At 41.0% G+C, this 25,270-nt stretch overlaps 1 protein-coding gene and 1 long non-coding RNA gene across 2 annotated transcripts in view; one reads left to right on the plus strand and one right to left on the minus strand.

Moving 5' to 3' along the window:
• The window catches only part of COL4A2 (collagen type IV alpha 2 chain), a 143,255-nt gene that overhangs the window by 103,686 nt on the left and 14,299 nt on the right, over nucleotides 1-25,270 (plus strand). Inside the window, exons 17-34 of the mRNA XM_064708978.1 lie at nucleotides 1,998-2,051; nucleotides 2,324-2,390; nucleotides 4,056-4,157; nucleotides 4,553-4,708; nucleotides 5,309-5,401; nucleotides 5,700-5,866; nucleotides 8,968-9,040; nucleotides 9,129-9,235; nucleotides 10,334-10,535; nucleotides 11,279-11,338; nucleotides 12,097-12,159; nucleotides 16,095-16,202; nucleotides 17,668-17,889; nucleotides 20,052-20,213; nucleotides 20,681-20,851; nucleotides 21,979-22,122; nucleotides 23,384-23,509; nucleotides 23,866-24,047. Of these exons, the coding sequence (XP_064565048.1) occupies nucleotides 1,998-2,051; nucleotides 2,324-2,390; nucleotides 4,056-4,157; nucleotides 4,553-4,708; nucleotides 5,309-5,401; nucleotides 5,700-5,866; nucleotides 8,968-9,040; nucleotides 9,129-9,235; nucleotides 10,334-10,535; nucleotides 11,279-11,338; nucleotides 12,097-12,159; nucleotides 16,095-16,202; nucleotides 17,668-17,889; nucleotides 20,052-20,213; nucleotides 20,681-20,851; nucleotides 21,979-22,122; nucleotides 23,384-23,509; nucleotides 23,866-24,047 (2,259 nt within the window). The remainder of the gene's footprint in view (nucleotides 1-1,997; nucleotides 2,052-2,323; nucleotides 2,391-4,055; nucleotides 4,158-4,552; nucleotides 4,709-5,308; nucleotides 5,402-5,699; nucleotides 5,867-8,967; nucleotides 9,041-9,128; nucleotides 9,236-10,333; nucleotides 10,536-11,278; nucleotides 11,339-12,096; nucleotides 12,160-16,094; nucleotides 16,203-17,667; nucleotides 17,890-20,051; nucleotides 20,214-20,680; nucleotides 20,852-21,978; nucleotides 22,123-23,383; nucleotides 23,510-23,865; nucleotides 24,048-25,270) is intronic.
• Nucleotides 110-25,161, minus strand: LOC135445877 (uncharacterized). Its single transcript, XR_010439629.1, has 3 exons — nucleotides 24,985-25,161; nucleotides 8,916-8,992; nucleotides 110-1,566 (listed from the first exon to the last, which is right to left on the minus strand). It is a non-coding gene; the product is annotated as an uncharacterized LOC135445877 (long non-coding RNA).

Genomic DNA, 25,270 nt, shown 5'->3' on the forward strand with positions numbered 1-25,270 from the left:
ATACAAGACTGTTGTTTCTAACACATATGAAGACAATCTGTCTGAAAAGTAAACTGTAGAGGACAAATTTTGCCTGCAATTACACTAGCTGTAGTCTAACAAATATCATCTGGTTCATCCATCATTCTAATTTTGGGTCAGTTATTTTTCTCATCAGTGAGGCAAAAAAATTACTCTATGATTAAAGTCCAGCTTTGCTTAAACCATGGGCATCTTTTGAGACCATTACAGGGAAGTACAACTTTCATTGTTCTAATTACTGTGATTATGATTTCTGTCATTTTCTTGCTACAAGCAGAAGCTTTTTTGAATAGCTTTCTGCAGATGTGTTTGAAATGTACGGTTATCTTGGATATCACAAAGAGAGAAGAGATGGAAACTGATAAATATACCAGTTTAATCTCTGTCCCCATGGAAACACACCCAAATATTTAAAATAGCATTCTGTCAGACAGAGACTTTCTGTTTGGTCTCAGAAAAAAGGCTTCTTCAGTCAGCATTAGAAATCACTTCCATGAGGTAAATAGCTGTGGGATGCACGATTTTTCCATGCTTTGCCATCTTTAGTTGTTTAAGGATTTGTGCTGCCACCAAGGCATAACAATAATAACATGAAACACATGGGACATGAAAGTACACTAAATCTGAAAAATAACATTTGCACAGCTATTCAGTCTGGTGGTGTGGAAGGGAATTGCTATTAGTAATGCATACATGGAGAGGCTGATGCAAAACCCATTAAAGCCCACTGGTTGACCTTAACATGGGTTCATGCTCCAGTCAGAAGTGAGCAGTGGCTGCTCCTTTTTGAAGATGAATCTTGGCAATAATTGTAGCAGAAGGTACATTGGTTTGGATGGACTGTCATTGTATAATGTATGTGTGAGAGGGGACACCCTGCTCCATGTGCTATTCACAACCTCCTTTTTGCTGATTTTTGAGTGATTTTATTCTTGAGAAAGAAAGAAGGATGATTAGGTCCTGCTAGCGCACAGATGAAGCTGCAGTTGAGCAGGAAGCTGCTGGCTTTGCTTTTAGACCGCCAGCTCCACCTAGTGTAAAGAGATTTTACACCTGATAATCAAGAGGCTCTTTTTCTAATGGTGAGATGCACACTTGCCATTATGGAAAAGCCTCTGAAACGTGATCGGGTTTGCGGCATCTGATTGAGAGCTGTGGTTCTTCTGGTGCTTCAGACCTACTTCAAGAGTGACTTACAGAGCTGGTTATTAACACTGAAGTTCTGGGTAAGAGTTGTACCCACTGTAAAACTTGAGGGATACTGAGATTTTAAAAAACTGACTAATAAGTGTGAATTATACAAAACTACTGTGTTAATTGACATCTGTTGTTGATCTGGCCGCTGTTTTCTACTAAAAGCACACATTTTTAACACCATCTCTTTCCAGAGTACATATAAATATTTCCTGTAGAGAACAAAAGTTGTCAAAGAGCTGAGTAAAGCACACAGAAGAGATGATCTCATCTGGGTCAGCATCCCTGAAATCCATCTGCTTCTGAGTTCTTCTCATTCATCCCTTCTTCAGCCAAACAGTCTCCAGCCACCTGGAAAAGAGCAAAAAGCACCTGTGTACTTCAGTGCTATTTCACTGCTCACTGTTCCCATTCCAGTGAAAATATGTCTACTTGTAATGCTTCTGACTTGTTCAGTTTTCTTGCAGCAGGCTGCTGTGGTCTGGCTGCCTAGCCCATGTGTCTCAGGGTCAACTGGCATGGAGGGGATCCCCTTTTCTCCTCCTGCACCCTACTGCATTAATGGAATGGTGTGAGTGTAGGTGCTCCTTCCATCTGCAGCACTGCCAGGGTGACAGAGCCTGCAGCACAGCAGGTCCCTCTGGCCTTTGCCAAGAGTTAGGCTTGGTCCAAGACAGCAAACCACAAGGAACCTTATTGGTGTTACAGGAATTGCTACAGACCAGATAATTTAAGACTCTCTCTGATAAAGGAAAAGTCAATTGTTTTTATGTGTATTACAGGGTATTCCAGGATATGATGGTCCACCTGGTGGCCATGGTCCCAGAGGAAGCAAGGTACTGCTTTACTTTGACTTGCCAGAAGCAATAAGTCAGATTGTCATTTTGCCTTCTTTCCTTTTCTGTCATCATGTAGTAGCAATTGTGTCTGTTGCCATTGTAGAACCAGTTATGTGGTTTGTTAATTCGGTATCTTTGAGGTTTCTTAAATGTTGTGTCAGTGCCTTTGGGAGTTTGGGGGTTTGTGTTTCAAGGGGATACCTTTTCATTTTTAAAGAAATTCTCTATAACAATGTGCTTGGGAGTGATACTTCAACTTCTGTTGACAGGGGGAGCCTGGCGAGATGGGTCCTCCAGGGCCAGATTCCTATTTCCCTTCCCGCATCCCGAGGAAAGGTACATCTTCTTTGCTCTCATTGTTTATCTCAGCTGTTTTACTGCCTTCTGCATAGATCAAAAGCATGATATTCTGAGAATTCAACTCCTAAAAAAAATGTGTTTGCTAAAGTGTTCCAGAAGCTGTAATTGCCTTCCAAGAGAGTGTCCTAATCACCTTTCTGCAGGCAGGTGGTTTCTTTGTCTCTCCTGCTGAGCTGGATTGCTATACAAAAGGCTTCTATGCATGCCTGTATCCACAGAGAAGAAGCAAAAAAGCGTGTGACTTTGTTGTCCAGCAAAAGGAAGAATGGGAGTCTGTCTTCTGTGTCCTGTTTCAGACTTTGGATAAAGCACAGTAGTGGCAGCATAGCAGAGAGCATTCTTGTCGTTTTATAGAGAGACAGAAGAAAAAGAAAGGAAGAAAGGAAGAAAGGAAGAAAGGAAGAAAGGAAGAAAGGAAGAAAGGAAGAAAGGAAGAAAGGAAGAAAGGAAGAAAGGAAGAAAGGAAGAAAGGAAGGAAGAAAGGAAGAAAGGAAGAAAGGAAGAAAGGAAGAAAGGAAGAAAGGAAGAAAGGAAGAAAGGAAGAAAGGAAGAAAGGAAGAAAGGAAGAAAGGAAGAAAGGAAGAAAGAAGAAAGGAAAAAGAAAGAAAGAAAGAAAGAAAGAAAGAAAGAAAGAAAGAAAGAAAGAAAGAAAGAAAGAAAGAAAGAAAGAAAGAAAGAAAGAAAGAAAGAAAGAAAGAAAAGAAAAGAAAAGAAAAGAAAAGAAAAGAAAAGAAAAGAAAAGAAAAGAAAAGAAAAGAAAAGAAAAGAAAAGAAAAGAAAAGAAAAGAAAAGAAGGACCCACACATTAAAAAAGCCTTGAGGAATAGAAGAGTATTTTTTTCCTTTTTAGAATTGACAAATTTCCTTTGCGATCTTTTCACTGTGCTTGTAGCACCCAGTGTCAGCTGTTCTGCAGAGCTGTGGTGGCTCTGCATGGCCAGACTAGAAACACATAAAAGGTGATTTGGCCAAGGCCAAAACTATTCAAGGGAAGGTGCCAGCAAACAGCAAGAGTGATCACATGCCATTGCCTTGGCCTTTGTCCTCATACCACAGAGTTTACTAGTCTTGTTGAAAGCCAGAGAGACTAGCGGTGAATGGCTCCCTTCCTCCCAGAGAAAGGGGGCAAGAGGCCCAAAACATCAGATCACCCTGGATACCCTGCCAACCTTTTAGAAGCAGGAGGGACTGTGTAGAGAGAGAAAGAAGCAGGCAGAGGGCTGAAGACACCACCTGTCCTCTACTATCACTGATCTTTGACAAGAGTATGATACTTTCTGCAGGCAGTAGCTGGGCTGGGCCCAGATGCTTTTGGTAGTGGGAAGCAAAGGAAAGCTCACATACCACACATCTGTTACAGCAGAAACTCCCTGTAGGAAAAAGAGGGGCTCTCCTCAGGAAGCTGCTCTGCTGTGCTTCCCAGGAGCAATGTAGCTCAAGCTGCATATTAGTAAAAGGTGAAAGATATTATGCTGCTTCCTGGGCTTGGTGGCTCCACACCACTCCTGTCAGTCTAAAGCTACATTTTAGAAACTGTTGTAAACTCTACTATTCCAAAGCAATTGAAGATTCTAATATTTGCTTTTTTACAAAGAGCAGTATCATACTAACACAGTTTGTGGAACTGGGGATGTCTTTCAGGTGCAAGAGGTGATCCAGGCTTCCCAGGCGCTTCTGGACTCCCAGGAGACAGAGGAGATGAGGGAGATCGTGGATTGCCTGGTCTTCCTGGATTTTCTGATGGTAATGCCAGCAATACATGTTGTAATAGCTTAACTTTATAGCAAGTTTGACTGATACAGGGTCACAGTGGGGAAAATCTTTGTAGTGATCATGTGAAACAGAGTGCAGAGTAGGAGATAATAACTGGGGGGGCAAAGAATGGGAGGAGCATTTTCCTTTGGACCAGTGGGACTCTTGCAAAACTACTGAAATAGAGACGATGACAGAGCCTTGTTTCTGTAACTGCTATTGATGTGCTCAAGTGAAAAGTGCAGTTACCATTTTTGCTCCATGCTAAGCATGTCCATTTTTCCTTGCATGTTAGATGCAATTGTATGAACTTTCTCTTCTGTTACATCACAGCTCTTTGGGCAGCAAAGGAATTGCTCTGAACTTCTTCCCTGGTTCTGTTTCAGCGGATGGGGATAAGCCAGGCTTGCCTGGAGAAATGGGACCAAAAGGTGAAAAGGGTGAAATTGGATCTCCTGCTTATTTTGCGGGACCGCCTGGGCTTCCAGGCAAGGATGGCTCACCTGGAATTCGTGGTCCACCTGGTCCCGTTGGAGCCCCTGGTAAGTGCTAAAACAGATGATGAGAGCTCTCAGGAACATCTTTGATTATTTTAAAGACAGCTGCTGGCAGGGCAAGGTGAGACATTGGCAGAATGAGATGAAATGAAATGAAATGAAATGAAATGAAATGAAATGAAATGAAATGAAATGAAATGAAAATTAAATGAGAGGTGGGGAGGACACACAAAGAAGTCGTGTACACTCATCAGTGAAGAAAATGTTTGTATGATTTTTAGACAGTCCTGGCAACATTTGAAAGACTGGAGGAAAGGATGTGCAGGAGGTGATCCAGAGAAGGTTATTTGTGCTAATGCAGAGTAGGTTGGGCTGAGAGGAGGATTTCAGTGTTAGAGAGGGCAAAGAATGGTGAGGATTGTCTGCCACAACAGATGGAAGTTGCTGAGAATGAGTGTGAGAAGCTGTCAGAAGATGGAGAGAGGAAGAGAGAAGGGAGTACATCATAGCAGGCTGGGTTAGACAGGAAGTGACATTAGGAGAAACAGGGGAAAATGTGTTGCAGCTCAAAGAAATAGGAATGAAAGAGAAAAAGAGTAAATCCACAGTAGATGAATTTATATTTTTATTAAATTAAACTTCTAGGTCCTCTCTTTGGATTAAAAGGACGAGAGGGAACACCAGGTAGATATGGTGTGCAAGGTTTCCCTGGGCCAAGAGGACAAAAAGGACCTAAAGGTGGGTTATAACAGATAACTCAAGGGATGATCTGCTGTTATGCATTATCTAAAGCCCCAGTGTGTTCAGTCTGGGTTTATTGAACTGTGACGTGCATGAGGACTGATGAATTTGATCTGGGGCCAATGTGACAAAGAAATGTTGTGTTGGATTCTTGTCAGGAAAAAAAGGAGTCATTTTCTCAAGTATTTGAGAAACTGCTCAAATATTCTCACGTCTATATGTAAGATGGATACAGCTGCACATCTATTTGTTGTTGATAGAGCTTTCTTTCTTCTCATTCCAAATTTTTCCTTAGGTGAAGAAGGGGATTGCACTACATGCCTTTTGGGTGAGGAACTCAGAAGGGGCTCTACTGGCCCCCGTGGCCCTCCTGGCTTTCCAGGAACCCCTGGCCAGCCTGGGAGCAAAGGAGAACCTGGTGATCAAGGACCGCATGGTCTTCCTGGCTTCCCTGGAGCAAAAGTGAGATCGTTGGAGTTTTTTTATTGCTTAGTTCTATATGCCTTAGTTTTATATGCCAATTTTATATGAAAAAAAATCCAAAACCTCAAGCTAAGCTATTCTCCATGGAAAAATGGTGAAAAATATTATTTTCTCTTCCTTCCTGCCTTCCTGTCTTCCCTCCCTCCTTCCTTCCCTCCCTCCTTCCCTCCTCCCTCCCTTCCTCCCTGCCTCCCTCCCTTCCTTCCTTCCTTCCTTCCTTCCTTCCTTCCTTCCTTCCTACAAGGTGCTAGAATGGAAGTGAAAATAAAAAAATTTGGGGAGAGTGAAAGATTTCCCCATAAACCAAAGTCCACCCTCTATCTGAAGAAAGCAGAACCCTTTCAAGCTGCTGTGTTGAGTGTGATCTGACCATCTAGAAGGAAAACAACTCCAGTAGTAATGTAAGGTTGTTGCTTAAAGGATGCACATGTTAAACTGCTTAAATGTAAGGTTCTTGTTCACAATATAGTCTTTCTAAAAAGCACTGTTCAATAGCACAGAGGAAAGGGCTCATAACAGCTTGTTTGTGGGTGATACATAGAGGAGCTGTACTATGTGGTGTGCTCACTGCATCGTGGCTCCTCACAGGCAGAACTGGCTTCAGTCAGCCACGTCACTCAAGATTTTAGAATAAGTCCTTTGTAATGCTGACCCAGACGCTGATTTTGTGCATCAAAGCATGCTTTTGGTTGGAAGGGGCCTTAAAGATCACCCAGTTCCAAACCCCCGCCGTGGGATGGAACACCTTCCACTGACCAGGTTGCTCAGAACCCCATCCAGGTGTTCTTGGCCTAGAACAGTTCCAGGGTGGGATATCCACAGCTCTTCTGGGTCTATGTACCTGCTTCAGGGGCTCAGCACCCTTACAGTAAAGAACTTCTTCCTAATATCTAATCTAAACCTACTGTCCATCAGTATAAAACCATTTCTCTTTTCCTATCGCTGCATACCATTGTGAAGTCCAAAGATGTCAGAGCAAATCTGACTGGTTTCAGTTAGTATTTTAGGCTCTTCTGGACATTAAAAAAGCCAAGCTCACTCACTCACAACTATCTAAAGTTTGGAATTTTTTAGAATTAAAAAATAATACAATAAACTTTTACATTATTTTGGCTCTATTAAAAAAAAAAAACCAGAAAAGGTAGATTTTTTGTGAAAATTCAAAATACTTTTATGACTTTCTAGAAGTCACAAAAAAAAATTGACAGAAATATTTCCAAAAATATAATATTGATACTTTGGTTAAAACTTTGTAATTTCTACAAAGCTTTTTTGCTTTTGAGATTCTTCATCCCAGAATTTAAGTTACTGTAGAACAGAGGGAAGTATAAACATGTACAGACAGAGCACAGCAAATTCAAAAAGTAAAACAATGTATCTTATATATTCTTGGTCCATATTCTGGAGCAAAAATCACTCCATAATTTTTTAAGAATATTCAACAAGCTACATATGTGGATGATAAATACAATGAATCTTGATGAGATCTATGTCAGTTTAATGAAAATGAAGTTTTATCCCAAGCAAAAGGATTCTTTTTTATGTGGAGAAAGAGAAATTAGAAGCAGCTGTAAAATATTTTGAAAATACCTCTGCGCTAAATTGTATTATACATAACAACTAAATTTTGATTAAAAAAACAGCAATGTGAAGATCATGCTATTAGTGCAATGTTATTTTAAGTTCTTGAGATTTCTTTTGGCCTGAAAAAAATCAATATCCAAAAGAAATGACTTTACCATGGAGTAGAGATTGGTTTCAGTCACATTAAAATGCAGCTTTCAAAAATGTCCCAGGTAAAGCAGAATGCTTATAATCAAAATTAATCTCACTCTTTTGACTAACAGAAGTGCAAACTTGCACTGTTGTGGTGACCTGCAGCTGAGATAGTTTTTATACATGCTCTTCACCCAGAATGTCAATAAAATACAGTGGTGCCAAAACCACACTTTTAAATAATATCTGGCACAGGGGTATTTTAAACAAAAAATAAATTTATCAGGTACATCTCTTTCATTCAGTGTCTGTCCTGGAATTCAGTAAGAAGTGGCTGAGGCAATCCTGACATGCACGGCTTATATTTTAGTGAGCATGAGTGTAATTATTCAGAACTAAAGCTAAATGGCATAAAACAATCACTAGTAAATGGCTCTGTAACCTTTGGGCCTTGGCACCTGCCATGGATGTGGATTTGGTTCTGGGATTGCCAGGCTCTTGGCCAGCAGCTGGAAATTTCCCTTTCAGATGGGCTGTTCAGGACGAGGTTCCAGCATTGTGCCAAGGAATCAAGAATACCAGAGACTGGTCTTTAGCTTCCCCACAGTTTGTCTTTGCAAGAGAGAAGGTTTTCCTCCTTGGAGATTTTCAGTGCATGGCTAGGCAAGGCCCTGGACAACCTGCTCTGTGTCCAGGTGCTGGGCTGGGCCAGAGACCTCCAGCCCTCCCTTCTAACCAAAGCCTTACCACCAATCTGTGATTTGATTAAGTGATTTGATCATTTAATCCCTCTATGCCCAAGTTATTGTCTGGTAAATGAAGGTGATGTTGCTTTTCAGCCCCAGAACAGTGCTTGAATCACAATCCTCTGCCAGCTGCAAGATTGTTCTCCTTGGGAGTGGTGCACAGGAGGAATTGCACATCAGTAGAACCGTAAGGTTTTCCCAAGGTGACAAAGAGTTGCTTGGGGCATTTTGTTTAGTGGCTAACACTGAGTAATTCACCATGTTTTCTCCAGTGCAGTTCTGCAGCAGCAGTCCTGCAGTCACCTAGCAGTCCTGCAGGACTCTGGCTCATTCAGGCCAGACTCACTCAGGCAGAGGTGTGCCAATCCATCCTCATGCAGAATCTCCTCCACCATGCCATAGAGACCCTGTCCTTGATAGAACATACTAATAAAGGTTCTGCAGAAGAATGGGAATACTGAAGAGGAAATCATTCATGGAAAGTAACAGGAAAGAAGTAAAATTTAAGGAGGCTTTTTTTATTGTTGTTTGAGCAGTACAGTAGAAGTGCAAATCTTGATACTTACTTCTTAAGCAGTTCTCATTTGTTTTGGGTTTTTTTAATGTATGTAACACCAGGGATATTCAGGTCCAGCTGGATTTCCTGGAAGGAAAGGAGAAAAGGGAGACTCTTTACACATAACTACAAAAGGTAGAGTGAAAATTCTTATCACCTGTATTTTTCCTATTATTTGTAGTATTAATGAAAGATTGGTCTCACAATGGGACGTCTTCTTTAGGCACCAAAGGGATCCGAGGAGACCCTGGGCTGCCTGGAATCAGAGGTGAGGATGGTTTCCCAGGCAGAGATGGATTGGATGGTTTACCAGGACAGCCTGGCCTTCCGGTAAGCAGCAAATACAGCAAACACACCAGACCCAGCTACTCATGCACTTAATTCTGAGGAGTTGTGATCACCAGCCTGTCCTTCTTTCACAGATAATGATTCAAAACTAGACTGGGTTTGCTGGTTATTGATAAATTAAGCATCAGGTTTACTCTCAGGGCTTTTTAGAAAATCTTTCACTTTTATTCCCATTTTACTTAAACAACAAATGGTAGTATATGGTTTATTAGTAACTCCTTCAGTAGAGTCTGAGATTCTTTGTGACTGAATTTCAATAACTTTGGTACAACTGTGTTGAAGAAAAGCAAAATTACTACAATTTTATGTTCTTAAAATATACATTATGTCATCGTATTGCTTGATAGCAATTCACCTAACTAACTGTAGCTATCTAGAAATTACACATGTAGTCTTTTTTCATTTTTTAACTTCCTTCTATAGGCAAAATTAAATACCTTGCAAGAAGAATTCCTGTGGTTCATCATAAATGATGTTTTGAACCACTGGGACACTCATAGATCATATTTGAAGATGGGCAAGAGCTATACTAGGCACTCTAGACCACAGTACTTTTCCTACCAGTGAAGATGGTACTTTATATTGCTTCTGAAGATAGAAAAGCATTCTCTAATGATGTTTGTAAAATGTTGATTCAGTAGTGTAGAAATATCACTGGGGGTGCAGACAGAGAAAAAATCTTTTGGGTGCATTTTTATGTCAGCTTTTCTCAGAAGTAAATGCCACAATGGAACATCTCTAACAATGCATTTCATCTCCCCAAATCAACTTAGAGCTTTTCAGGAAGGACCAGGAGCCCCTCCACAACACTGATTTATATTGCCCAAGTGCTTTTCATGGGCCAGCATTTTTAGGGGAATGTTCCCTCAAGAAGCACTTCTCTAATGCCCTTACTGCCATGTGGTCTACATTAAAGTCAGGTTATTTCAAAAATACTTTACTTTCAGTGTTGATTAAAAGAGCTGGGATACAACACTTGAGAAATTACTGCCTATAAGATGTTGTTCATGAGAGCAGTTCAACTGTTGGAGTTGTTTCTCAGCAAAGTCAGGAGTGACCACCTCTGTTCACTTCCCACAGGGTGATTCTCTCAGAGGTTTCCCTGGTGATCCTGGTTATCCAGGAGAATTAGGCCCAAAGGGCTTTCCAGGAGAAGCAGGCCCGCCAGGTGAAGGATTTCCTGGTCCAAAAGGCTTCCGGGGACCTCCAGGTGACCAAGGACAAGCTGGAAGCCCAGGATCTCCAGGTCTGCCTGGTCTGCCAGGGGAGCCTGGCCAGCTAGGTAAGAGACACAACTCTGTCCTACATCAGAGCCATGGGAGATCAGCTCTGAGTTCTGTGCAGCATTAATCCTGCACACTGTTGAAAAGGGACAGCTTGGTGGGGGTTATGTGGGGTAAAAGGAAATGCTGGTATTGTCCAGAAACCGTAAAAAAGGAGATACTTCAGAAGTCCAGGAGTTTCATGTCATGTTTTGAAATAACATGAATTAATGTGTTCGTGCCAGCAAGTAACATTTTTCAGGTTTCAAGCAGTTAGAGGTAATGGAGCAATGTGCTGCCATTGGAAATCCCACAGGTGGTTTTCTCTGATTTTTCCCATCCAACATAATCTTTTAATTTACCACAGAAAATCATGTTTCCACCATTCAGAGCTCCTCATAGCATTTCTGCAGCTTTTCAAGTCCCTTCCAAGCTAGCAATGCCTGGGCTAAATTCAGAAGTGCTCCAGCGCAGAGTTTTATTCCTCCACTTTAAGAAGCCTGGCAGAATATTAAAGCTAAAGTAAGCGTATGTCAGCCTTACAGTGCAGGGGACAGCCTCCTAACGTGGACAGGATAGGTTTTAGGCCTGGATCTAATCAATGTGTGGATAGTGGATTTGTGTCGTATGTGTGCATAATACATAAGAGAATACATTATCTGCTGGTTTTATAGGCATTTTGGTTAGAATTGAGAACATTTTTGTCTTTTTGCAATTTTGCTCTTTTAGATAATAACTGTGTTTTATAATTCTTTGTTCACAGACTGTGGGCAGGTCATTGAAGACTTTCCTAGAGGAGATGGAACTGAACCAATATGGTCAGGTACTGTACATATACATGGCTTGAATATCTTTTTAGTATTATGCTGCTTTTATGGGTTGATACTTTCTTCTGATGACTGCTTTGGATGCTCTTGGCTGTAAACTGTTTGAACTTCAGGTCACAAATAACTATGCATATTCTTTATGTAGCTCTAAACAAAATAATCAAATTGAACATTTTCCAAAATTATTGCACTTTTGGCTCTATTCAGAAATTTTTTATTTCATCACTCTTGAGTGTTTATTGTATGATTACTGTGCAATCTAGAAAAACAGTACCAGAAATTAGGTGCCCAAGAAAATTTTAGCAATTTTTTGGAAGAAGAACTTTGAGTGAAGATTTTCAGTCCAATGTGACATATGAGAAAAAACCCTTAGATTTTTACCAAAATTAACTTGACTGCTTCATGGGTATAAACCACCCACAGGGAAACAAAGCATATATCTTATTCTGAAAAATGCAGTAGTCTGGACTACCCTTTCTGTGCTGGTCCAACTGGACCTGCCACCATAACCCCTGTAAAACAGGCAGAAGAGCAGCTCTTGGGGTGGAGATCACCTTGAGTGCTCCCCTGAAAATGCCACACATAGCCAACTTTTTTTTTTAATGAAAAATAAAATTTCTTTTCAAATTAGGAGTTTGCTTGTTAATTTCCTTCACCTGTTTTAATGAAACTGTCTTGACTGCAGACTCCAGAGACATGGAGAGACAGCACAGGAGCACATATAGCGTGACTAACTTGGTTTTTTTGTTTGCAGGTGCAGGCTGTGTAAGGCCACCAAAGGGATCCCAAGGAAGGCCAGGATTGCCAGGAGCCACAGGTAATGTTTTGCCTTTACCCATATTGGGTTTCCCACATACACTGCATTTGAAGGGTATCTTGCCGTATCAGTTATAACTGAGCCTTAGCAGACAGCAAGTTTTAGAAATTACTTTGGAACACAGGATGAACCTGACCCTGCCAGAGAGATCTAAGCAGTGAGCAGCCCAGGTGACTTCACATTCCTGAACTAAGCCTGCCACGAAGCAGAAGGCAGAAAGGACAGCCTGTTTGCAATTCTCCACATGCAAGTAAGAGTATACAGAGTCTACAGGTTTGGTGCTAGAGAGTGTACTGAGCTCTCAGAGCTGACTGCACACCTCACAAGGCAAATCCTGTCCTCTGAGAGCAAGGTGATGAAAGGATTTGATGGAGGACTGTGGCAGATCCTTCTCACTGTTCCCTTTCAAGTCATGTACAGAATTCCTTCAGCAAGTGTGATCCCAGAGCCTGTGGTGCAGCTCAGTGTCTGGGCCAGGCTGTCTGACACAACACAGCTGATCTATCTGTTTACACACACACACCTGCCTTGCAGAGCTGGTCCCCCCTAGCCCAGAGGGGCCCTCTGGTCATCCTGGGCCTCCCCACCACTGGGGGTTCCCCATCTCTGAGCTGTGTTTGTTCTCCTTCCAGCAAAGGGCCCTGCAGGGATTATAAACACCCCTCCTCCTTTAAACAAAAAGGGGGAGCTGTGGATGCGACAGTTTCATCAGAGAGAGAGAAGCCAGATAAACTTTCCCAGGAATTGTTCTGGGGAGTTTTGAGAAGGCTAAGATAATTAAAGAATTAAAACAATCTTGCAGCTGCTGTTTTGAAACAGTTGTTTTCTCATAAGATGTTTACCTGAGGGTGTCTTAATTAGCCAGTGGTGTGATGGGGTGTTGATGAAATGACCAATCAGGCCCACCTGTATTGAAATGGTGTATAAAAGAATGGGATTGTAATAAACTCAGATTTGCCTTCTGAAGAGACCTAGAGTCTATATGACACATCACCCTTGTTCTTCACTCAACAGTGATAAACCTCCTTCCAAGAGGAGAGGACAGAGCCTGAGGGACTGTGTGAGATGGAATTGAGACACATGAGCAGGGTGTGCTGGGTGGTCATAATGACTGACCTTGAAGGGGGAATGTCTGACCAGCACTGATAGTTCCTATGAACTTATGTACTCCCCACCTAAGCAATAAAACTTTTTCAATAAATCCTTATCACGAGCTGTAAAGACACTGACAGAAACTGGGTCTTTGAGATTTTCGTAAATGTAAAATTCTTGATGCATCTGTTTCTGTGCTTTAGTCAAGTTTAGAGATCTGGAGTATATATTTTAAGGTCAAGCTCTTTCTTTTTTTTCAGCACAAGGTTTATTATGGCATAGATGGATTTATTAATTGATTTATCACAGACTAATGATTCTTAAAAGGAAAAATTTTATCACAGTTGAAAGATTATCTGTGTTTCCTTAGTCCTGGTGCCTAAGTTTGTTGGTAGGATCACAACTTCTTGTTTTCCTTGCAATATTTGTATTTTTTTTTCTGAATATGATTTGTTTATTTTCATTCATATGAACTTGAAGGTTTTTTCTTTCAGTGAGTACAGTTAGATTTGTCAGATTTAACTCCCAGCTGTAAGACTGCTGTAGCACAAGTAATGCTGTTTCATGTGTTTTACATTTTCTATTCTTGGCTAGCTCTTTCACAGATCCTTCTCTGCCTCTGTTAGCTTATATGCTTTAGTAATTTTAAGGCTTGTTTTGTTTTAAGACTTGTTTTTCATTCTCTCTCTCCCCAAAACCTGGGAAGGGCCCCTTGCAGAGCCCAGTGCAGAACTCTGTTTGTAGCTGCCTTTCAGTCAGTTCCAGAGGCAGTTCTGGAACCAGAAGCCTGGGAGGAAAAGGACACATTTGCACAGCTTCTTTTTGCCATAGCTGTGTCAGTTGTGTTCTCTGGAGCATCATTGCTACTACCCACATTGACCAAACCAACACAAAAGCACCAGCATCTGTTTTACACCATTTTCATTGTCTGCTTGGTGTGATGGGGTTTATCCACAAGATTTCTCACATTCTGCCCAACCAGCCTGGAGCTCCTCTGTAGACAATCAGGTCTCTCAGTGTCCTAGGTGCTCATGGCACACAGTGTATCAAACAAGGAGTTGTCTTTAGAGCCTGCCACCCTCGTGTCCTTGTGTTCCTTTGAAATTCCTGGCAACACACAGAAACATCTTGGTTATTCAGGAGTCTCAAAGTCTACACAATTAGTGTTGAATAAAATTTTAGGCTGTTTTCTGTCTCAAACAACTAAAATATTTGCAAACCAAACACTACATTGCCAAAATAAAAAGCTTTTTTCATGCTGCTGTTTGGCTCATGTTATCACCAGCTAACATCATGTATTGACTTACTGAAATATGTGGTAAGCAGTGGATGTTTTCTTCCTCTGCACCTTCTTTCTCTCACATGGCTTTTTAATTAGTGCAATATTGAACAGAATTAATGAAAGCCAGTTATTGCAGATGGGAAACAAGACCAATATGCCATTTGGGTAAGAGGCACATGGGAGTTTTTCATTGAGACCTGAAAGCCTAAGATTTTCCTTTTGATTTCTTTCTGAGAAGTTACTTTTCATATAAGGGAGAGAAAAAATTGTCCTGTACAGCACTGAAGAGTCCTGTACAGCACAGTGAAATATTATGCACACTGCATTGGCTGGTTATGTGCACCTTATTTCTCATTATTTAAAATGTTTCCTGCTCCCCTTCATAAATGATAGTTAAAACAACAAATAATCATGGTTAAATAATAAAAATTTCAGAAAACTGAAGTGGAAGGAAGTATCAAAATCGAGGTGATATTTCACTTGGTTTGTCATAGTCAGGGATGGAGAGAAACTTGCTTTCAGTAATGAATAAATGAGTTGTAATTCATGGTGATGCTAAGCAACAACATTTTAAATGTTAAAGCATGTTGTTGACCTTCAAGCCTGAGCTGGGACCTTATAAAGTTCAAAGTGCTGGGGAGCATAGTGGAACAAAGCATTTCCTAGGAATTATTTTCAAAGAACTTTACCAAAAATCTTGATCTTGTAATACAGTGGATTAACAAGACTCATGTAATAAAACTATTGCATGGAAAAAAATATATAATTTTATAAACATAACAAAGGAATGCTACAATATGCTTGCAGGTTTTGACATGTTAAAAAAAAACCAGTAATATTTGCCCTTACTGAAATGTCAAATACTGTATCACAAGGAAAGGAGGTATTATTTTAGCTGTTAGGAGAAAAATCAGTATGAACAAGAGGTCAGTGCCTTAAGAACTGGCACACCTTTTTTTTTTTTCAGGGCACATCCTTTCTTTTACTAGGAAATCTCTAGACCTGTAATGTTACAAATATAGTAAGTAGGCTAGTTAATTTGTATTCAATTTGAAGGATTATTAGATCTAACCTTTAGCCTTACATTTCTGCTTCTTGGTTATCTAAGCCAGTCTGCTCTTGTTCTGTGATCAGTTTAGCAGGGAAAGGAAAATTTTTTTCCTCCTACAGCATCTCATCTGTGCCCATTTCTGTGAACACTCTTTTTTGACATTGCCTTTTGACCTTAATCTAAAAGCCTTAATTTACAAAATATTGAAAAGCTCCAAAAGTCTGTGAAACCAATTATCTTTACCCTATGAGTCTCCATATCATTAGTCTTTAAGTCAGGTTAATCCATGTTTGTAAAAGCATTTAACCTAGATTTTTAGTCCATGTTTTGGGATCTTGAATACTTGTAAAGAGCTACTGTATAGCCCCATTAATTATTTTTTAAAGATTTCAGTTTTGCATTCAGAAACACATAATGATGATACTTACTGGTACCTATTTTACATTATATGCACATTTCTGTTTTGTTTGTTCAGATAACACTTTTGTACTTTCTTTTTATGTAATTAAGGTGCAAAAGGTGCAAGAGGATTCCCAGGTGATCCAGGTCCAATGGGTTTTCCTGGGCTAAATGGTACACGAGGTGATCCAGGTCGGGAAGGATTCCCAGGTCCTCCAGGTATCTTGAAATAGTTACTCATTCTTTATATACTTTTGAGCTTTTTACTGAAGTTACTTAAACACAAATACTTGATTCTAGGTACATTTTCACTTATCTTCCCTTCTACATTGAATCAATAAGCCATTAGACAAAAATATTACTTAAATCCAGAAGTATTTCTTGCAACTTCCATAATCATGAAAAATTTCATAGATGTCAACCTTTTACACTCTGCTTTATTGTTCAAAATTATAAATATGATTATAAAAATTCATGAAATTCTCATAAAGAAATTCAATGACAAGATATTTTAGATTCCAAGAGCATTTTACTCATAATGATGATGAAGAAAGGAAGAAAATAATAGTATTAGTACTTCCATTTAATTCTTTCCAACATTAGTATAAATGAGCCACTGTGTGTGCCACTGCACACGTGATTCATTCAGTGGCATGCACATAGAAGCTGCAGTGGGTGTGTATGTTCGCAAATCATCAGTCAATCCATGAAGAATTACAGGAATTACCTCCAGAAACTACCACTTCCCTGTGTTGACCAAGTTTATTTGGTCAGAGAAATTGGTAATGAGTTGTTCGGGTTTTTTTCTGTACCCCATTACAGAAGCCATTGATGCAACTTAATTTATGAGCTCTCTGGAAATTTTTTTGAGAGATCTGATTTCAAAGTCCTAAATCCTCAGAGATTCTAAAGTGCTGCAAACTTTCCCAAATCCAGTGCCAGGTGGTGCTTTGCCCTCAGGCAGCACATGGCCTGACAGTGTTTTCTGGACTCATCTACAGCATCTGTAGTAGCAACAGAGAAAGCAAAAGAAGAGCTGGTACATGTCCTGATGTATCAAGGGACACATCATACAACACAGCTCTGTGCAGTATAGGGCTGTTAGTCATCATACACAAAAGCTCTCATACTTCTCAGTGATTTCTCATGTGCATCTCCTCACAGCACTGACTCCTTCTTCTTCACAACCACCAACACTTCACAGCCAAAAACGCCAGACCCTCTGGACCAGCTAACCCACTCTTTTATAGCACTTTTCCTTACTAGTCACAGCTCTGGCCTATCAAGGGCAGGCCTGTTCCTAATCTTTGGTAGTTAGTACAGCTGCAGCTCTTCAGGGGCAAGATTACCTTCTGCACCATCTTTATTTTCTTACATTCTATCCCACCACATAGGGCAGGACCATGAACCTCTGTCTCCCTGGTAAGCTCCACAGAGTGCTCTGATTGCTAAATTAGGGCTCCCAAATGGCTCCCTGGCCACAGGGAGCCATCCCCTGCAGTTTTCCATGCTATCTTTCACCAATGCATGGGCTTAACTTTCAGTCCAGCTCCAGTTTTCCAGAGCACAAGAAGCCCTTACTGTGTCATTTGTGGTGATGGGAACATCGTATTGGTACATCTAGGATTTGAACTCCAACATTTGTAGTGAACTCTGTGATGCCTAGTTCCTGTTTTATTTATAGGTTTCACTGGACCCAGGGGAGACAGAGGCCCAAATGGGCTACCTGGACTGCAGGGACACCCAGGCCTTACTGGAAAATCTGGAGCTCCAGGAGCACCAGGACCAAAGGGCCTTCCTGGTGACGTTTTTGGAGCAGCAGCAGGGCCCCGAGGGGATGTCGGCCTCCCTGGCTTCCCAGGGCTGAAAGGTGCACCAGGAGATCAAGGAGTACCAGGAGCTAGAGGTAACAGCTTCTTCTAATTAAGAAAGGTTTGCCTAAGAGTTGATACAAATGCAGAAAAGTTGTAGGGATGTGAGAGTAGGAAGAGACCATGTTAGGATGCATCAGAGGTACTGATGACCTCACTATCAATTCCCAGTGCCTGATGATATCCCAGTCTTTCCACTTCTGTGGCAGCTGTTGCCAGCATGCCTGGCTCCTCTGAACACTTTCTGGAGATCCATTGCTTATGCTCGGCTGTCCTTCACACTGCTCTACATGAAATTAGCTGCAGGAGGATAGCAGAGAACCAGACTTTGCTCATCTTCGTTGCTTTTAGATGTACTGCTAATTTTTTTCCCTGTAGTTAAGGGAATGGTGGTGTTGCTATTATCCTCAATTTTCATTTACATACGGCAATAATACTGAGATTTTTTTTCCCATACCAAAAATGTCTGGGTATTGCATGGCTTTGCTGATCAGCACATTGCAGTAGTGCTGAATTTGTAAATTTTAGCTAAGAGGACAGAGAGTTTGGTGACTACTAATAAGCTATTTTACCTTGACAGTTTTTGGGCACTCACAAATAAGAAAAAGATAGTATTATATACTTATTTATAATTTCAGGGTGTTCCTTTTCATTTGTTATGTCACAGACCATGAAAAATATCCTAAAATCCCTGCAGAAACCAGAGTTTTTCCACAAAATCTGATTTTTTCACTCTCTCAACTCTGCAAATGACTTTCAAAAGCACATGTGGAATTTACATTCCCTGCTAAACAGTTTCAATTGCATTTGGACCCATAATTAAATTTAGGACTGCTGATTACCCCCATTCCCCTGTGTGGAACCGAGAAAGGAGTAGTAATTGTATGACTAGCTCAGAGCAAGGTTTATCACAGGAACTAGTTTTGGATATCCTTCTCATGATTTTTAAAGAAAATCAATAAAGAAGAGCATCATCTTCTCAGAGTTATTTGAATTGAGGAGAGCTGGTTTCACCTGCAGTAGAGCCCCAGAGTGAGTGAAAGGGATGAAAGCAGCTCTGTGGCCTTTAACAAGTTTGAGAAAAGGCAGAAAACATCACTAACCTCGCTGAAGAGAGGAAGAAATCCAATTTTGTTTGAAAAAATACAATATGGTGTGACTTTGCACCCTCTTTGTAAGCATTTTTGTAGAACTAAGTTTTCAATAGTCAAAAATACAGTGAAAATAACAAGCATTACTAGTTTGTCTATTCTTGATTTTTTTCCCAGTTCTGACAGAATGGTTCCAGATAGCATGTGAATTTTTCCACAAGTAGGAATTTTTAAAATTTTACATTAAATTACTAGGAATTTATTTATACCACCTTTGCCACTTCACTCAGAATAGCAAACTAAAGCCTGTATGATGTTGTTGAGAAAACCCACTTTAAATGACCACAGTTATAAAGCTCTTTAAACTACAGTCAAGCCAATGGACCTACACTCATGTAAAACCTGAAGAAAGAGAAAGAGATCCACTTGACCTGGATTTTAAATGCCATGTACTATTTGTATGCTGCTGCTTCTCCCATCTGAATGAAAAACGGGCATTATCATTTTAAAACTTAACACCCTCTACTGGTTTATGGTAGAGTCACAGTTTTTCACCCAGTGCATGTAGTCAAACTTAGGGCCTTTTTGCTTAAGAATTTGTATCAGTCTTACAGAAATGCCTTGTAATTACCTTACATGAAAATTTCTAAACAATAACACAGATTCCACCATCTGTCTTAAATGTTACTTTTCCTGCCTATAAAATTTTAGAAAAGATACATAGCATTATTTCAGTGGTTCAGTCAGCTGCTTGATTCAGTTATTACTAATATATATGTGACAGGGAGATCAGGAATAACAGAATTTTTGGGATTAAAATAGAAAGATTGGGATTAAAACTGAAAGATACCTGCATAAATCCACATGGTGCCAAACCGTTATCATTCATTTGAAATAGTCAATCAATCTATCTGATGCAAATATTGAGATCATTGGTGGTAACATCAATTATTTTAAATCTAAAGACCAGTCCTTTAATTTGCTTTTCCTGTTCTCATTGAATTTTCAAAGGCAAAACACACCCTGGAAGCCGAGGATATACACAGAGGAAATATATAAAAACATGTTCATTTGATGCTCTCTGATGCATAATTTTGGTCTTTTAGGAGCGGATGGTAGCCCAGGTTCGCCAGGAGCCAAAGGAGATCCAGGGCCACAAGGTCTCCCTGGTTTGATGGGATTACCAGGAACACCAGGAACACGTGGATTCCCAGGTCCACCAGGAAACCGTGGGCCAGATGGTGGCCCTGGCTCTCAAGGACCTCTCGGTGAGGAAGTAGCGCAGTCCTGTGTCATTCCTCTTGCTAGTCCTCTGTGGCAGGGCAACTGTAAGGTTTCCACAGCTGAGAGTTAAGTTTGGGGATGATCTTCTCAGGCAGAGCTGCTGCTTTTCTTTCTGTAGCCACCTGCCAAATCCGGTCAGAGCTGGCTGCTGGCAGACTGGAAAAAGGAAGCCACCAAATGAGTGTAGGCTTATGGAAAAGGGGCTTAATTCTTGAATTAAAGAGGAGTGGAAGGTCCTGTTGCAAGTGGGTGTGGAACCAAACTGATAGCGAGGCTGGTTCATGTTGATGAGCTACTTTATCTTTACAATCATTTCTGCAGTTCTATGATGAAAAAAATCCTGATTTCGCTGCTTTGATATGAAGTTGATAGGACAGCAGTTTTCTCCTCTTGAGCTACCTTGTAGGAAATCATCTTTTTTAATCTCCCTGTTCTCACATTTACACAACAGGTCCACCTGGTGCTAGGGGAGAAGATGGTGAGCAAGGTTTTCCTGGCCCCGTGGGCCTGAAGGGTCTGTCTGGTGACAAAGGTGACATGGGTCACACGGGACTGCCAGGTATACGTGGTGTGACTGGTCCTCCTGGCATAAGTGGAATGGATGGCTTTCCAGGAGATAAAGGTGAGCTCTGGACTGCTGCTTTGAAAGCAGTGCTTGATTAAAGCTTTTCTGTGCAGACATGAACCAGACATATTATCTGCTGGTCTCCCTCTAGTTAAAACAGTAGAATTAGGATCGTGTGCCTAATACATTCCAAAATCACTGCCCGTTTTCCACTGTGTTGGGCTTGGCACAGTGCTAGCTTGTGATATGCAGCCCTATTTAGAAGAGCAATGGCTGGTTTATTTCTCATTTTAAAAATTACACAGTATTTACAGTTTTCTCTCTAAAAGTCTTACCCTTGTCCTAGTCCCGTTGGTCATCAGTGAAATGCAAGAGATGTTTCCTTAAAAATTGGTTTCAAAGTTTTTTAAAGCTGGGAGCAGTGAACTGAGCAATGCCAGACACAGGACCTCAATGGTGACTTTAGGACACTGATGTTATGTTGAGAATGTGAGATTCTCACCCACCAGCCACAAGAAAACACAACTGTGTAATGCACATTGCCTACACCACACAGGGAGTTTCAACAGGGTTCAACTCCACGTGAAGCCAAGCTGAGCACAAAGCATGCTTAAAAATGCATATTGCAGTTCCATCAGTTGGAAAGACAGGAAAAGACTAGCTCTGAGATCAGCTCTCATTTGAGAGAAATTAAGATCTGTTTGTTGGCATTACCCATGTAAAACAGCATTCTCTTGTTTAGAAATGAGAAATAGGAAATTTTTGGTGAGCTAGGACCAGCCAGTCCTAGACCCATGATTTGTATGTCTACCTGTAGACCGGGCTGACTACAAGCCTTATGTGGAACTAGGTACATATCTCAAGCTCATCTCTAGGAGAGGGGTTGTACTGATCTCTCAGAAGAAGGCAGTAACTTCTGGTCATCTCCACAACACCTCTTCTTGGCCACTTGAGGCAGGTTTGTGTACTTCTGAGAGCCCGCTACCTCAGGAGCTCTACTACCTCTTAGAGAGCTTGGGTGCCTGCTCCAGACCCACAGATTGCTGTAGGCATCCAGGCACCCAAAAACTAGGTACTGCTGCACTGAAGTTTTCATACCATTTTAGTCATGTGTTGTTAGTTCATATTTACTTAATTTGCAGAAATCTGAGTGAAGTAACACCTCTTCCCCTTCTTTCTTAAAGGCTTGAAAGGTTCACCCGGCATTGATGGTTTCAAAGGCATGACAGGCCTAAAAGGAAGACCAGGCATCAAGGGAATCAAAGGAGAATTTGGCCCATTTGGGGCTCAGGGAGATAAAGGCTCACAGGGTGCCCGTGGCTTCAAAGGTATTTGCTTATGGGTGGTACTGGTGTGTTTGCTCTTCACATCTGCAGAACTATTTTACAAAGAAGACACATTTTTCACATGTTAAATATAGCTCAGACATTCTTCCACCTATTTCACACATGGGCCTCTGGCCAAGAGGCCTGGATTTTAGACTCAGGGAAAGATTACTTCTTTACACACTTAAGACTGGAGACAAATATCTTATTACTCATCTGAACTCAGATAGTGGCACCCCTGGACATGTGCAGAAGTCATGAGAGCATTTTCCCAGGAAGCCTAAGATGTTTGGGGGAGAATATTTAGATTTTTCTCCAGTTGCACTGTAAAGACAGTTAAATATTCAGAAAAACAGGCAATTAAGTAGTTAAAATTACGTAGTTAAAAGTCACAAATATTTTTAAAAACTTAAAAGTTACAAACATTCAGCTGGTATTATTGTTGGTGAAATGAAAACTGTAACTCAGTCCTCTTTTGATTACACACAATTGCCTTTAAATAAATGTTTTGCCACAAGACCAAAATGTTCTTTCTAGGGACCCTGAGATTGGTATTTTTTACAAAAATGTCTGCAATTCAGAGGTTGCAGAACAGTGTCCCAGCAACAGTCTCAGCAAAAGACGTGTGAAAACAGCCCCTGTGAAGAGAAGTGCAAATACACTTCTTGTTGAAGAAATGTGAGGCAGTGCATAATCATAAGAGACAAGTTTGGGTTACTGGCCTGTCTCTGCACCCCACAAAGAACTAAAGACATTCATAGAGTCTGTATGGGTCCCTTCTTCTGGATATTTACTGATATCACCCGATGAAGTCAAGAAAATTAACACTATAGCTGGTCACAAATCCAAACACTTTCTTTTGCCCAAGGCTTTTTGATTGAGAGTTTCCTTTGCACTAGAACTAAACTACTTTTCTCTGCTTTCTCCATTGTGCTTCTTGGGTTTTTTAACAAACCATGATTTTGGGGCTTTTTTTTATAAAAACATGATTCCTAACTGATCTACTGAAAGATAAATTATCTATCAGAGAGGAGTCTGGGTCCAACTCCCAGGATTTTATGTACAAAAGTTTAACTCAGTTTTCATGTTCTCTTAAGCGTGACTCTTCCACTGCCATGTTGTATTGACACATGTTACTTTTCATGCAAATAGATTTTCTGTGGCTTGTGCAAGGTCATTCCTTTTTCCTAACTCTTCTGTTCACTTTTTCTGACCATGCTGCTGACTAGCATTTTGTAACATGGTTGGGCTTTTTACCCTTCAGGTGACCGTGGGGATCAGGGCCCCCCAGGAGAGCCTCCAAAGCTCATGCCCAGCATGATGATGGAAGTTAAAGGTGAAAAAGGAGATGCTGGAGAAAGGGGCACAAAGGGATTCTTTGGCTTAAAAGGTGAGTGGCCATAGTAAAACAAGGCAAGCACATTCAGAACTCTCATTTAGTGCTTTTTCTCAGCTACCAAATTAAACATTCCCTGCTCATTGTACTACTTGGCTGCAGCCTCCCCAGCAAGGTCTCTGACAGAAGAACCTGAGCTCCTGGATGCATTTCACAGAGTCACCCCCAAGGAAAGCTTTGAGGGATGATGTGCGTGTAGGTGTGTCTTTGTATGTGTGTGTGTGTGTGTGTTGCCTTGTACAGCACATTGTGGTGCCATTTTTTGAGAAGACCAGTAGCAGGAAAACTTCTTACACACAAGCCTACATGTCAGTCTTCCCTTATTTATTTTTCTTCTTCCCTGCCTGCAGGTAGCAAGGGAATGCCAGGCCTTCCTGGAAAGACAGGAACCCCAGGGTCCCCTGGGCATCCCAGCTATGTGGCTGGTGTGAAAGGAGACATCGGCGCAAAAGGGCTGACAGGTGTGAAAGGATATCCTGGTCCTGCTGGTTCTCCTGGCATCAGAGGCTTCCCTGGCACCACAGGAGTCAGGGTGAGTTCATGCACATGAGGGAATAAGGGTGTCCTTGTGCTGGCATTCAGCTTCTCAGGAAGTGGCATTCACCCCTTGAAATTTTGCCGAACAACAGCAGTGCAAATACAAAAATGCCATAAGCATTGGATGAATAGATCAAATACTTTTGCTTGCTCCCTCCAACATTCATCAGGCAGAGTTATTTCTTTTCTCATTGTGAGACATCCAAATTTCATATGCCGGCATTTTGCCAGTGACAATCCAGATGGTTCCTTCTAGATCTTTGATCCTGTTGCCACAGCTGCTGGTAAAAATTATCCTCAGTGTTGGGCTTATTTTTCTCTTTGTCCCAGGACTTAATGGTATCACTTACCAAAGTCAAAACTTACTCACTGTCACTTACCTACCAGTAAAAGAGCCTAAGAATCTTAGCTTCTAGAGGGCAATTCATTGTAATTCACTCTGGCTGCAAAGTAAGTTACACTGGAAGAAACAAAAGCTTAGAAAAGGCCTGACAGTAGATTCATAGACATCATTTATTTAAGAGAGACAAAAACTATGTTCCTTTCTCAGGTTCTCTTTGCCTTCAGATTTCAGTAAGATTTTTTTTTTTAACCAAGGACTGCAGGACTGTTATGGTTTAACCTCAGCCAGAATCTAAGCCCCACCTGGTCACTTGCTCCCCCACACATCCCAAGCAGAATGGGGAGAAGCAAATTGGAAGGGTAAAAGTGAGAGAACTTGTGGATAAGAACAGTATAATTGAAATAAACTACAATAACAATAAATTATAATAGTATTAGTATTGATAATAATAATCATAATATAATGATGATAGATAAATAAAACCCAAGAAAGACAAGTGATACAAATGAAAACTATTGCCCACCACTAACTGGCTGATGCCCAGCCAATCCCCAAGCATCGTTACCCCCCAGTCCACCATGCCCCCTACCTTACATGCTGAGCATGAGGCCATAGTGTGGGATATCCATTAGGTCAGTTGGGATCAGCTGTCCCATCTGTGTCCTCTCCCAAATCCTTGCTCACCCCCAGCCTGCTCACTGGCAGGGTGGAGTGACAAGCAAAAAATGTCCTGACATTTTTTGTGTAAGTTCAGTTCAGTAAGAATGAAAACATCCCTGGGTTATCAACAGTGTTTCCAGCACAAATCCAAAACACAATCCTGTACTGGCTACTGGGAAAAAAAATAACTCTGCCCCTGCCAAAACCAGCACAAG

Source organism: Zonotrichia leucophrys, chromosome 1 (genome assembly GCF_028769735.1).
Source record: "Zonotrichia leucophrys gambelii isolate GWCS_2022_RI chromosome 1, RI_Zleu_2.0, whole genome shotgun sequence".
NCBI lineage: Eukaryota > Metazoa > Chordata > Aves > Passeriformes > Passerellidae > Zonotrichia > Zonotrichia leucophrys.